Source organism: Brassica napus, chromosome C9 (genome assembly GCF_020379485.1).
Source record: "Brassica napus cultivar Da-Ae chromosome C9, Da-Ae, whole genome shotgun sequence".
NCBI lineage: Eukaryota > Viridiplantae > Streptophyta > Magnoliopsida > Brassicales > Brassicaceae > Brassica > Brassica napus.
The window spans coordinates 51,766,666-51,780,926 of record NC_063452.1 but is presented as its reverse complement, the minus strand read 5'-3'; the positions used below and the strand labels follow the sequence as shown (position 1 = coordinate 51,780,926).

At 36.7% G+C, this 14,261-nt stretch overlaps 4 protein-coding genes across 4 annotated transcripts; 1 reads left to right on the top strand and 3 right to left on the bottom strand.

Annotated features, from left to right (window-relative positions):
* Positions 1-1,284: 1,284 nt before the first annotated feature.
* On the bottom strand, positions 1,285-7,251 carry LOC106363949 (dehydrodolichyl diphosphate synthase 8-like). The gene is made up of 5 exons (XM_048767327.1): positions 4,530-7,251; positions 3,861-3,924; positions 2,541-2,640; positions 1,965-2,363; positions 1,285-1,777 (listed from the first exon to the last, which is right to left on the bottom strand). The coding sequence occupies exon 1, from the start codon at positions 7,166-7,168 to the stop codon at positions 6,356-6,358; it is 813 nt and encodes a 270-aa protein (XP_048623284.1). The 5' UTR covers positions 7,169-7,251; the 3' UTR covers positions 1,285-1,777; positions 1,965-2,363; positions 2,541-2,640; positions 3,861-3,924; positions 4,530-6,355.
* LOC106365746 lies at positions 1,577-2,552 on the bottom strand. The gene is made up of 3 exons (XM_022709506.2): positions 2,541-2,552; positions 2,028-2,363; positions 1,577-1,777 (listed from the first exon to the last, which is right to left on the bottom strand). The coding sequence occupies exons 1-3, from the start codon at positions 2,550-2,552 to the stop codon at positions 1,577-1,579; spliced, it is 549 nt and encodes a 182-aa protein (XP_022565227.2).
* Positions 2,694-4,611, bottom strand: LOC106365745. The gene is made up of 4 exons (XM_048767326.1): positions 4,530-4,611; positions 3,861-3,924; positions 3,473-3,769; positions 2,694-3,390 (listed from the first exon to the last, which is right to left on the bottom strand). The coding sequence occupies exons 2-4, from the start codon at positions 3,882-3,884 to the stop codon at positions 2,830-2,832; spliced, it is 882 nt and encodes a 293-aa protein (XP_048623283.1). The 5' UTR covers positions 3,885-3,924; positions 4,530-4,611; the 3' UTR covers positions 2,694-2,829.
* A 3,095-nt stretch (positions 7,252-10,346) lies between the features above and the next one.
* LOC106363947 (protein transport protein Sec61 subunit beta-like) lies at positions 10,347-10,988 on the top strand. The gene has a single exon (XM_048767325.1). The coding sequence runs from the start codon at positions 10,507-10,509 to the stop codon at positions 10,834-10,836; it is 330 nt and encodes a 109-aa protein (XP_048623282.1). The 5' UTR covers positions 10,347-10,506; the 3' UTR covers positions 10,837-10,988.
* Positions 10,989-14,261: the final 3,273 nt, after the last annotated feature.

The window sequence follows — 14,261 nt, the reverse complement described above, 5'->3', positions numbered from 1 at the left end:
GCTGACCACAACTCGCCCAACCACACTTTCCATCTCTTGACCACGCGGACCTGCACACCGAACAAGGAATTGGCAGAGACCAATAGCAAAATTACTTAGAGATACCAGTTTCTGTTGAATCTAGGTTTCGAATCCTTACCACACCTTCACTGAACATATATTGTATTCTTCCACAACAAGAAAAAAGGCCAGCAATTACTTCATCTAAGTTATCACTTTTAGTAGGTTTGTACTTGATGTAATGCCAGCTGTCCGATTCGTTTTAAAATAAATCTAACAATTTATTGCAAGCGGAGGAGTAATGTAAGTATGGTCACTTTTATACTTTAAACTTGACCGGACTATGTGAGATTTGGTTGAAAAGTAAACATGATATTTAGTACAAATTTGTTCACTAGAAGGGTATTTATAGAAGAGAAAAACCAAAAGTAAGTCAAATAGTACACCTCGGCCCTGTTTGTTTCTTCATTTAGATGAATTCATCCAGCTGATCCATTTATGTGCTCCATCTAAATGATCCATTCAAATTTTTGGTCATGTTTGTTTCTCCATTTGGATGAGTCATTTGAATGAACCATTTGAATGAATTTTATGTTTGTTTCTCCATTTAGATGAATCATTCAAATGAGTTTAATAACCAAATTACATATATATCCATGTTTTGATTTAATCATATATTTGATATCAATTTTAACTACAGAAAATTTTATTATTCATTCTAAAATATATTTACACTGAAATTATTTTAAAATTAGCATTTTGACATTTATAAATTTTTATTTCATATAAATTTCATATAACTTTATTTATAAAATAGACTCAAATTTTAATAATTTTTTAATAAACTTTCAAACAACTCTAAGTAGATATTCAAATTTTAATAAACTTTCAAACAGTTCAAAGTAGACATTCAAATAAAGTAGATATTCAAATGCCAACAATAATGTTTATAAAACTGAAATTTAAAAAATGTATAGTATGGAAGTCTAGTTCCTCTTGCCATCTCCATAGTAATACAGTGACGCACACTCTCCATCAGTCTATCACCCTGCGGAATGTATCCAACATGCTCTTCTTGATCATCACCATGCTGTTCATATGATTCCACTCCTTCCCAATAAGAAAAATCAGTATCTCCATGTTGTGAATCTCGAATAAAGTTGTGGAGGGCCATGGTTGATGTCACAATCTTTATCCATTTCTTCAACTCATACTTGGGATGCTTTCTGTCTAAAACTCTCCACTTGGCTTTCCAAACACCAAAAGTCCTCTCAATCATTGATCTTAAACCGGAGTGCTTGCGGTTGAACAATTCCCTAGTGTTTGATGGTGGACCTTCTCTGTTGAACTGATCTATATGGTATCTAGTCTTGCGATGAGGACCTAAGTAACCAGTTCTGGTTGGGTAGCCTGAGTCGACCAAGTAGTATTTTCCAGCTGGTGGGTGAGGAAAAGAAGCTTCTTCAGTAGCACAGTATGTTAGCACCTTCGTGTCATGTGCTCTCCCGGGAACTCCAACATAAGCGTAGATGAACCTCATGTCAAAATTACAAATAGCCAGCACATTCATGGTTGGTTAACCTTTTCTACCTCTAAATGGCTCACTATTCCCAGATGGTGGACGGACAGCAATATGAGTTCCATCTAAAGCACCTATGCAGTTCTTAAAGTAAGGCCAATACTGTGGTTTACCTTCTAGAAAAGGACTAGCAGTTGCAAACTCATTCCTAGTCGGTTTCACAATGTCTGATGCAAGCTTCAAGAGAGAACTTAATACCTGTAACAGAACATAATACCAACGTTAAAATGCAATTCTAGAACAAGGCGCCTACAACAACAAACACCATATTAATAAGAACAAGGCCACTCTTTATCAAATCCCATAATAACGTTGGTATTCTGTTCATATTAATAAGAACTATAGGATTTGAACAAACACCAAGCTTCAAGAGAGAACTTAATACCTCTTCTAGCTTCCTTTACATAGTGTTAGTTGAATGCTGATAACGCTCTGATATATCCCGTACAGTTACGTCTTGTCCAACCGTCTCTAAGAACATTGAAACACTCTCCTCAACGTAGACATTAAGAGTCTCCTTTAACCCATACTTTTCTGATAGCATCTTACACAAACTCTTAAATGTTTCCTGGTTCATGCGCATAATCTCATAGCATTGTACCTCGGACCCGTTCATGAAACGCTGCACACGTCGCCAACCTTCACCTCGGTTTGTCCTGACTGATTGCCTATTAGTATCAGCTTCTGGCACTCCAAACATTTCCTCTACAAGAGTATACATGTGCTGATTCTCATCAAACAACAAATCCAGCTCATCATCTTCAACGAGAAGTCTTAATATTTCCTGCAAAATTACAATTGATCTTTAGTTAGATCCTGACTACTAGTCGCTCTTCACCGTATATAACGTAGGCTCTGGCTCGATTTGCAACATTGTCAACTTAATGAAAATCAGTGATCACAACAGTGAAACTACTGATCAACCTACGTAAAAACTAAATAAAAGACACAGCAAGCTTACATTATTGTCCATCACAGCAAGCTTCTACTTCACCAAACAGACACCAAACAATCACAGCAAGCTTCTACTTCACCAAACAGTATCCTCTACTTCACCAAACCTAAAAAATCAGAACCAGTACCAAACCTGAAGTGTCAGAACCACTACACCAAATAAAACAAAAGATGATTCTCATAAAACAAAAGATGATTCTCACAAAACAAAAGATGGTTCTCATAAAACTAAAAGACATAAACTCCAAGTAGGATAATATAGAACTAGAAGACATAAACTCGAAGTAGGATAGTCTTCAAGCATCTCTGCTTTCACCAGTAGCAAACTCCAAGTAGAGAACCTTGTTCTCATCATCTTTAAAGAACAAGAAGGTCTGACGATTGGTTGGGTCCTGCTTGAGATGGTTGATAGCTGCTTTGTACAAAGGAGACCAATGCCTGATAGCAGACAGCGAGTGTAAGGCTTCCATAGCTGTAAGCTGGTTGCAACTGAACTCAGGGTGGCTCCTTATCATCTTGTTCTTGTCAGAAAGAACATCTGCTACAGCCTGTCCTACTTGCGTGGCCCTTGATCTTTTCCTGCTACCTTTTGATCTACTAGAAGATGAAGGGCCAACAGTTCTTGATTCAGCTGGAGCATCCTGAGTAGGAGGAATTTGCATATTTGTCGCATCTGTCTCTTCAGCATCACCATCATCATGATCCTGATGGTCTACGCTTTGCTGATCCAAATGGTCTTCACCTTGTTGAGCAGCCCATCCTTCAGCTCCACTAATGTGAACTAATCCAAACACTTTTTCCAACAAGTCAATATTTGCTATTGGCTTCTCTTTAAGCTTTCTTGCTGCTGGCCATTCCTGAAAAACCAATACAAGAGTTCAGAAAATTGTATACACACAAACAAATTGTATACAGATAGAACAAAGTAACTGATTATACCTTAAAAAGTTCATTCCACCAGTCATCTGACATTTCTATGAACCCATATGCATCAAAGCCAAGGCCAGTTCTCTTGTTAATCAACCGCTTGTATTTAGTATACTGAGTCTTGCAAGTGGTGTGCTTGATCCCAAACTTTCTCCAAGGGTGCCTTTCTCCATAAGCATCAAAGAATTTTTCGATGATGGACTGTCTCCCAGCTTCATTCACATTTTGTTTTCTATCATTTCCTTTCAGCTTCTCCTCAATTCTCAGTTGGAGATAGAACCGGGTTTGTTCATCAGTCCATGCGAGAGACTTTATTTTGAAAATAGAACTTTTAAAGTCTGGAACCACAAAGCAGTTATGAACCTATGCTACACAAAACTAAGAGTAAAAATAAACTTACATCGGTGCCAGGAACAGATGTCATTGAAATTGGAAACAGGTCACTGAATATGAGACAAGATCACCTGCAGATATTACAAGCATCAAGAATGAGATGGAAATACATTTTCAGAGATATGAAACCACAAACAAGAAGATAAAAAAACGTAGTAAAAGATCCCATAAACTCTCTAGGGAGACAGTGAGCAATGGTTGTCACTGAAGCATACTAAAACCCACATGAGACTTAAAGCTAACATCTTAAGTAATCTCATGACTCAAACCCATCATTCATAATTCACAAGCTATCAGATTCTACTAGTTCAGATAGTTCCTTTACAAACTATGACTCAAACCCATCATTCATAATTCTTCAGATAGTTCCTTCACAAGCTATGACTCAAACCCATCATTCATAATTCACAAGCTATGAGATTCTACTAGTTCATATAGTTCCTTCAAAAAACTTAGTAAAAAGCCCTTCAAAAATGGAAATAAAGGAACAACATCAGTGAACTAGCAAGCTATGAGATTCAGAATCAAACCCATCACGAGATCTCTTGCTTAAGCACAAGCTATGAGATTCACAATAAAACCCATCAATGAACAACATCAGTGAACTAGCAAACCAAGCAAACCCATTAATAGTATGCGAGAGATATACTTGAGAGAGAGAGGCGGAGAGATATACTTGAGAGAGAGAGACGGAGAGGAGACGCGGCGGAGAGAGAGAGAGAGAGAGAGACGGAGAAGAGACGCGGCAGAGAGAGAGAGACGGAGAGGAGACGCGGCGGAGAGAGAGACGGAGAGGAGACGCGGCGGAGAGAGAGAGACGGAGAGGAGACGCGGCGGAGAGAGAGAGACAGAGAGGAGACGCGGCGGAGAGAGAGACGGAGAGGAGACGCGGCGGAGAGAGAGAGAGCTCAAGCTATGGTGATTTCATGGTGATCTTCGCAGACTGCAAAGAGAGATACGAGAGAGAGATCTTTCACGCTTTAGATTTTAGGTTTGTAATTTTAGGATTTGGCGAGGGGCAAAATTGACATTTTGATATTTTGACTGAACCAATTCCAGCCAAATGATCCAATTCGGTTCAGTCAACTGGTTTTTGAAATTAAACCTAATTTTTCGAAAATCATTCAAATGAGCTATTTGAATGAGTTGTACTTTTTGTGTATAAACAAACAAGAAGCTCATTTCCATTTGAATGGATCATTTGAATGGAGAAACAAACAGCGCCCTCAAGTGTAAAGTACCTAAATGTGTTAAAGGTCAATGACAAAGTAACCCATCATGTAAACATCATGTAACTCTCTCCTGTATGATGATCCATGTATTAACTTTTGGAATGCCAAAGACTTATTTATTATTCTTACGGTTACCTCATAATCTTTTTATGTACTCTGGCTTCCCTCCCACCGTATAAGAATCATTTTCTAATATATCATGATTCTTACTCTAATTTAAGCACGTTTAATTTTGGAATTCTCACCAAATTGATTCTCCACTCTCTGGTTGTGAGATGGAACGTCCCAACAGGAGGTGAAGCAGAAGGGAGAATCAATCTTGAAGAAAGAGAAATTGTTGTTGAGAGAACAGATGAGAGGAATAACGTGAGAGTCGCGTATCTGGTATTTTCAGATGGATATTAAGGTTATAGACCAATAGGGAAAGAAGAAGACAGAGTTCGTAACTATCAGTTGCCTGAAGATGATGTTTTTGCTCATCTGGAAAGGTCATTAATTTGCTTATCTAGAAAGGTGATTAGCTCAATTAGAAAATATTATGTCGATTGTGTCAGAGGTCTCCCAGTTTGAGTGACCCCGATGGGACGAAACTAATACTACATGTTGTGATATTGGGTTTGGCGGAAATTGTGGGCTTCGGCCCCAAACTTCATGGTATTCGAAACAAAAAAAATGATGTTTTTGCTCATCTTGAGACTCAGTTTAAGTTCTTTAACCTGAGTGATCTCCTGGAGGGAGTTTTGGGAAAACCTATCTGCCTGGATACGTTAGTCTGGTTAAGATTGGAGTCCTGATGCCCACTATGGGTGGAGAAGACAATTATCAGATTCTTTCTCTGTTCTTACCTCTCTGTAATGTCTGCAGGTTCCAAGGCAAACCTGGTCAAGGTGTGGCTAGGTTCTAAAATTTTCAAATGTTTATTTGTTTTTATTTATCGAAATATGTTTAAATTTTAGTGTTTTAGCATCGTTGAATCGCGATCATCTGTCTTTAGGTTTTTGTTTGGATCCAATGCATAATAAGGATGATTTCTTCTGTTTTCTCGTTCCTATCTATCATTTCTTGTGCCACAAAAAACATGCAACTCCGACATAAGTGTTAAGAGTTCATGGGACCGGTTTTGGACAAAGCATAATGAGACATTCGTGCTGGCTCCCAAAATTTTAAAAACTAATACATAGGTTCTCTACTTTGTAAGTAAATTAATTATTACTATGTTTTATGTCCTCATAAATCTGTCCGACCATGCTAGTATTTAAGTTAAACCTATTTAGTCGAGTTTTTGCTTCTTCTGCAAGTAATTTTGCATCCTCTGGAATTTAAGAATAGCCCAAACCAAATGCCAAAGACCTAACTCCGGCCAAAGAGCCACCGTGGTATGAAGGAGAGACTTTGAAGTCTGCCAAGTCATGAAGTTACTCAGCCGATCTCGTCCTCCTGTTCTTATTACAAGAGCAGGATCAGGAACAATTGATGTATACATACACTCTTCAATGTCACTCACCTCCAAAACCTGACTATCTCCATCACCACACTTCTTTACACAAGATTCTCTAATAGCGTGAACAATCTCGTGACTTGTGCTGTAAGCAACGCAAACCACAACCATTAAACCTCTATTCTCCTCGGTAACTTCCATCAGTCTCTGCGCTGCGGCTTTAAGACGCTCGTTTAACATATTCAAATCACCAATAAAGATCACTTTCAAATTGTTTAGATTCCCGGAGATAGCTTGATCGATTGTGAGCTCGATTTTCTCAAGCATCAGATCCATCACACACTTGACTTCTTCAGGTTCTCTCCTGAAATTATCGTGGCCAAAGGCGTAGAGTGTGACGTACGGTACACCAATCTCTTGGCAGTACTGAAGAACATGTGTTACGGATACAAAACCAGCTCTGTGTCCTGCGTCTAGGTCTTGAAGATTGTGTTTCTTGGCGAATCTGCGGTTTCCATCCATGATGAATGAGATGTGGTTAGGGATTGGACCGACGCATAGAACTTTGAATATGAATCTCCTCATTAGAGTCATGAAACCATTGAAGAGTTTAGAGAATTCACCTACTTCTTCTCGGGTATTCATCTCGGCTTATATGGTTATGGGAATGGAGAATGGCAAGAACACGTAAGTTTTATTTTTGTATACTTGATGTGATTGAAATATAAACAAGAGAGATATGAAGTTTGTTTTTGAGAGGGAATGCAAATGGCATGAGCATATGATATGGCTGATTTTTAGGGGACTGGAGAAAATGGGTGATCAATGACTCTTGATATGATTAAAACAAGTTAGCCAATAGGATTTTATTATTTCAAATTCGATATATTTAAAAAAGAAAACAAAATATTATTAATTTATATTATTTTTTTAAAATTAAAAAAATTAAAAGAAAATAGCAGCTACAGAAAAAAGAATTAAAAAAATATTTTTAACGTCATCAGCAAAACACTAAACCCTAAATACTAATCCCTAAACCCTAAATCCTAAACCCTAAACCCTTGGCTAAACCCTAAACCCTTGGGTAAACTCTAAACCCTTGGGTAAACCCTAAACCATTGGATAAATCCTAAACTCTAAATAAAAACACTAAACCCTAAATCCTAAACCCTAAACCCTTGAGTGTTTTAGTGTTTAGTGATTTTGATCATTTAGAGTTTAAGATTTATCCTAGAGTTTAAAATTTATCCTAGAGTTTAAAATTTATCCTAGAGTTTAGAGTTTACCCAAGGGTTTAGGGTTTAGGGTTTAGGGTTTAGGGTTTAGGGTTTAGGGTTTAGAGATTAGGATTTAGGGTTTAATGTTTTGCTGACGACGTCAAAAATATTTTTTTTTTGTAGTTATTACTATTTTTTATTTTTTACCTTTTATTATAAAAAGATAATATAATTTGGCAATATTTTGTTTTCTTTTTTTAAAGATATCGAATATGAAATAACACAATCCTATTGGTTGGTGAACCTAGAGGTTCACTCTAGGAGGTGAACACAAGAATAAGTCTTAAAACAATATAAATTTTTTTTTTATGATATACGCTATTGGTTTATGTGGTCAAATTTTATAGGAACACGCTTAGTAATACAGTGTGGACCTTTCAAAATACTTTCTAATTCGGGTATGTAATACTTTCCTTTGATATCTAGATCGTCTGTTATCGATTTACGATTTACCATGTAAATTGTCTGGAAGAAAACACATACCCAAATTTCTCATATATGTGTATTTTTTTTAAATGACTGTTCAAACCTTAATGAGAAAGTTTTTTTACACATTTTCAGATTTCGCTTAGGAAAATTGCCAAAAATACTACATTCATAATACCACTTTTCATGTTTACTTTAACTATTTTTATCCTCGCTTTTAAAAAGAGAAAAATACATTTATAATTCTAGGGTTAATTACTATACTTGAAGTTTAGAGTTGAGAGATGTGGTAGAGATTTTGGAATGTGGAGTTTAAGGTTTTAATAAATATTTAAATAAATATTTAAAAAATAGCTTCAAAAAGAATTTTTGAATTTCATTTTTTTTATAAAAAAGTTTGAATTTGAAAAAGTATAATTCGAAAACAATAAAAATTTACTTTTTTATTTTTATTTTTAATTTATTTAAATATTATTTTTGAAAAATGTATTTTTGAAAATAGCTCTTTATTGATAGTTAACATAAGTAATAATAGGATTTTTAACTTTAAAACCTCTTAACTAAGTTTGTTGTGGATAAAAAAAGCCTCAAACTAAGTATTTAACGAAAAACCCCTAAACTAATTTTATTTAATGAATTAAACCCTAACAGATCATAATTACCACTACTACCGGTAAAACTTTAGTTTAGGAGTTTCTACATTAAGTAAACATAGTTGAGGGGTTTTACCATTAAAAATAAAATTAAAAAAAACAAAATTTTATAATATTATCTAAAAATTAGTAGCTTAAATTTTCAAAATTAGCATTTTAATTTTTTTTTTGTTGTAAATATATGAGTTTAATGTGTTTTTAACATCAACATTATATATGCATATATTAAAAATGTAAAAACCTAAAAAATTTAATAAAATTATATCTTATTTAGGGATGGCAATCAAGGACCTGGACCGCGGGCCTGGCCCGTAAAGGCTTGCTGCGGGGCGGGATTGGGCCTCCATTTGGTAAGCCCGCAAAATTGCGGGCCTCGCGGGACGGGTTCCTAGTGGGACGGGTCGAAAGCGGGACGGGTCGAAAGCGGGATGGGCTTAACCTGCGGGATTTTGAAGACACGCAGCCCTAAATCCCTATTTCTGCTTTCGCCTAAAACATTGAGAGAGAGAGAGAGAGAGAGAGAGAGAGAGAAGGTGATTCGACGTTATGTAGCTCCGGTGATGGTGGTTTTAGGGTCGATGATGCTTCCGGTCTCCCAGGCGCCTTCAATCTGCACCAATGGAGCTTCTTCGAGTCATCATAAGAAGTTTGAAAACTCACTTTCCACCGAAGAAGAAGATCTAGTTTCCGCCATGAGTTCTTCATAGTTTTGCATGTATGTATTTGTTCACATTATCATACATTTGGAGTTTTAGGTTTCAATATATCTTTAACTAACTTCTATTATTCTTATTTGCAGAAGATGAAGTTGATGGTGAAGAAGAGAAATTTCCATCTTTTTGTCGCTTGTTGGTGATAAAGATGAAGAACAAGAAGTGTGATTGGTGTTTTTTTTATCTATTTTTGGGATTCGCATTTTTGATTTGGTGTTTGTTTTATTTAATTTTGGATTCAGAAAACTAAAGCATTTGTTATGAACTTATGAGTTATAATATTTGGATTCAACAACTAAAGTATTGTTTATTTTAAAAATGTTTGCAGTCTAACAAAAGTAAATAAACTAGTGTTTTGATCCAACTAAAATCTTCAACTAACAAGGGTATTGCCTTATCCAGTTCAATCCTCGACTAAACTCACTTACTGATGCGTCATGAAACTGATAAAGCGTCCTGAATCATGTCTTGAAACGTTCAGGAGCCATATGTCTGTTTGTAATTTATGTACCGCGGGTCGATCCGCAAAGGCCTACATGTTTTGCGGTACGGGTTTGGTCAGCCATTTTGAGGACCGCAGCCCGCGCGGACCTGACCCGCCGTGACCCGCTCGAAGACGAGCCCGCTGCGATACGGGACGGGATGGGACGGATCAACCTGTTTCACATTCCTATCCCCAAATCGTATTGTGTAATTATAGAAAACATTCCCTAAATACTATCGAACAAGATTCATCTTCCCGTGACTACCGCCCAAAAAAAGTCGTTGGGAGTATTCTATATAATGTAGTTTTATATACATACTACAACTCCCACGTCTCTTCCTGTTCTTCATCAACATTCTATTATACACCACTACCAAAGATTTGACTTTTGATTTACAATTTTTGTCTCTTTTCCGTCCAACACAAGAACATGGCTAAAGGCTCTTCCCAGTCCCAACAATCAACCTCCACCGCCCCCTCAGCCTCCCGTCCCGGTCTGGCTGCTCCTCGTGGATCCGCCGCCGCTACGGCTGGCATGCGTCGCCGCAAGCTCGGTGGCGGTGGAGGCGCATCGGCAGGGGGAGGATCCGGTGCAGGAGGAGGATCGAACAACATGCTGAGATTCTACACGGATGAAGCTCCAGGTTTGAAGATATCACCGACGGTTGTTCTCATTATGAGTCTCTGTTTCATCGGTTTTGTCACCGCTCTTCACGTCTTTGGAAAGCTCTACCTTCACAAGTCCGGATCCAAAGCTTAGATCTTGTCATCTTGATCTTCTCCAATGTATGTTGCTGAGTTTTCTTTTTTTGTCCGTCTTTTGTTTCCTTTTTTGGTCGATCTTGATCTTGATCTTGATCCATGTAAGTCTTTAAACGTTGAATAAAACATGTTAGTTTTTGTGTGTGAAAATTTGTGTTTGCATAAACTTGAAAATGTCTATAATACGAATTATATTATCTTAATTGTGTAAAGATTCTTCCTAATCAACTGCTCTCTGTTTTTAAACTTAGCCTCGACGTTGGTTCAGATTAATTTTGTATGAAGCTTAAAATAATCCAGAGGTGCATGTGCTAATTCCGGGAACGAGTTATGTTGCGTCCTTCATGAGAGCTTCTAGTTAAATGGTCAAAGCCGATTCTTTCTTTCTTTAAAAAAAAAAAACACTTTCATTCCATTAACCAGTAAACAAAGGTTACAAAAGGGATCTGAATAAATCCAAATTGACAACAAGAGCATAAGACTTTAACAAAAAAAGATATCTTAGCCAAATTGACAACAAGGTCAAAGCCGATTCCACATACGGCAAAATAGGCTGACTAACTTGTCCGTGAGAAATGCCCAATCAAGGAACTCAATTTAGAGAAATCGGCCCGACATCTAGCCTAGTAGGATCCCTAGGCCCATGGGAGATGATGGAGATCACTTCCAAGAACCAAAGTTTTCACACTTGGTTCATGAAAATATGAATATCGTATTTTAACATTACATATTAATGGGGTCAAGCTAGCTACTAGACTGAGATCTTTAGAACAACGAATATAGCAAAAGTGTTTAAAATAACTTCATGTTGGCATGAGAGAGACATGAGGATCCAAACACGAAATGTAATAATTCGATATCGACGACAATCACAATCACTCGTACAAATTAATTAATAATATTACATCAACTCAGTTCAAATGGTTTGTTCCAAAAACCTCATAATACAGTTTATTTTATTTTATTTTCTTTCTGGTTTGTAAAATCTTTTTGGTAAAATAAAATCATCCATGCTAGGAAAGATGGATATTCAAAAGATGACGAGATTTTAGATTCTTATAAAGGGTTATATAACAAGAAACTGGGGATGTAGAGTTTGGTACTAGAAGTTTGAATTTATATTTAAGGTCGAAACTTTCACTCAAATGCACATTTTTTATCTGTTATATATAACCTTTAACTAAAAGCAAAAAAAAAAAACAAGAAGAAAATAGGACCCAACTTTAACGTAGGCTCCAAATTGACAAATTGCTTTCTCCTTATGGGATACCATTTGTCTCTACAATTTTCCTTTTTCTGATGGACCCGCTTTTCTTATCACAAGTTCATATATGAATCCTACCTAACCTGTTTTAGTTTTAACGACTGTCTGTACTGTAAGCTTATCTTATGGTTAATCAACGTTTTTGAGTCAAATTCAACATGTCTACTTCTACAAAGTAGTGCTTTTACTTAGTAATCGACTAAGAAACAAACAAAACATATTATCATTATTCTTATCACATGCTTCAAAAGTTTTTAAGGATCTATACTCATTTTTATATTATGCGTTTGATATAGTAAATACACAAAAGTAAAATCGTTTGCTATAAATATCGTTTCACTTACATGATATGTATATATAATTGTAGAGAGATGATATATGCTATGCTCAAAGCTTAGGTCATTTTTAGGGCTGACTGTATTTTCGTTTATTATAGAGTTAAGCAATCGAGCATAGCTTCGAGAACGGTTGCAAACCACTGCAAGAAAACACAAGCTTAACGAGGAAAGTTAACAAGAAAAAATAATCCTCGTAAATTTACGTCGATTTTACGAGAAACTTACGTGGAAAAATAATGTCATCGTTATTTCCTCGTAAAATAACGATAAAATCGTTTCGTCGTAAAGTCGATGTAACTTGACGTGTCTTTTACGAGGAAATACTATTTCCTCGTAAATATGACGTAAACTTCGCGTGTTATTTACGAGGAAATAATTTACGTGTATTTAGCGAGAAAATTTTGAATCCACTAGCTTTGTAGGTGTTACACGTTTTTTTTTGCCACCTAATTAATCTTTGTCATAAATTCATAGGAAAATTACAACTACCAGATTCGAAATTTCCTATAAATATGGATGTTTGAACATCATTTTAAACACACCAACAACAAAAAACGTGAAAGAAAACAAATGGCTGGCTCCGGGACTATTTACGAGTTGCGGAAGTGGATGTATATGCATAGAGATGCTAACGGGAGAGTGACGAAAGAATACCTTGCGGGGCTGGAGACATTTATGCATCAAGCAGATTCAACACCACTCACCCAAGAAAGTGGTAAGATATTCTGTCCTTGTCGGAAATGCAACAATTCGAAACTGGCAAACCGTGAAAATGTTTGGAAGCATTTAATAAATAGAGGTTTCACGCCAAATTACTATATCTGGTTTCAACATGGAGAAGGTTTTAATTATGATCAGAATGAAGCTAGGAGTAGTAATAGCAATTTTCAGGAAAGAGAACCGGTTGATCATCATTTGCATAATGAACATAGTTACCATCAGGAGGAGATGGTAGATTATGATAGGGTTCATGATATGGTAGTTGATGCATTCGTAGCTCATGATGAAGATGAAGAACCTAATATAGATGCAAAAAAGTTTTACGAAATGTTAAACGCGGTGAATCAACCACTTTACAGTGATTGTAGAGAAGGTATCTCTAAATTGTCGTTGGCTGCTAGAATGATGAATATTAAAACTGATCACAATATACCTGAAAGTTGCATGAACGAATGGGCGGACTTGTTTAAAGAGTATTTGTCAGAAGACAATGTGTCTGCTGATTCTTATTATGAGATTCAGAAACTGGTTTATAGTCTTAGGTTGCCTTCGGAGATGATAGATGTTTGCATCGACAACTGCATGATCTATTGAGGAGATGATGAGAAGCTAGAAGAATATCGATTCTGCTAGAAGCCACGATTCAAGCCGCAAGGACGGGGACGTAATAGGGTACCGTACCAAAGGATGTGGTACCTACCAATTACAGACAGATTGAAAAGATTGTATCAATCAGAGCAGACTGCTGGAAAGATGAGATGGCATGCTGAGCATACTCAGACGGATGGTGAGATGACTCATCCATCAGATGCAAGAGCCTGAAAACATTTCAACAAAGTACATCCGGATTTAGCTAGCAATAGCCGGAATATGTATCTCGGACTATGCACAGATGGATTTAGTCCATTCGGAATGTCAGGGAGACAATATTCATTGTGGCCAATCTTTCTTACACCATACAACCTGCCACCGGAGAAGTGCATGCAACGAGATTTGCTATTCTTGACCATATTAATACCTGGTCCGAACCATCCAAAAAGGTCCCTGGATGTTTTCCTACAACCACAGATAAAAGAGTTGAAGGATTTGTGGTCAACAGGG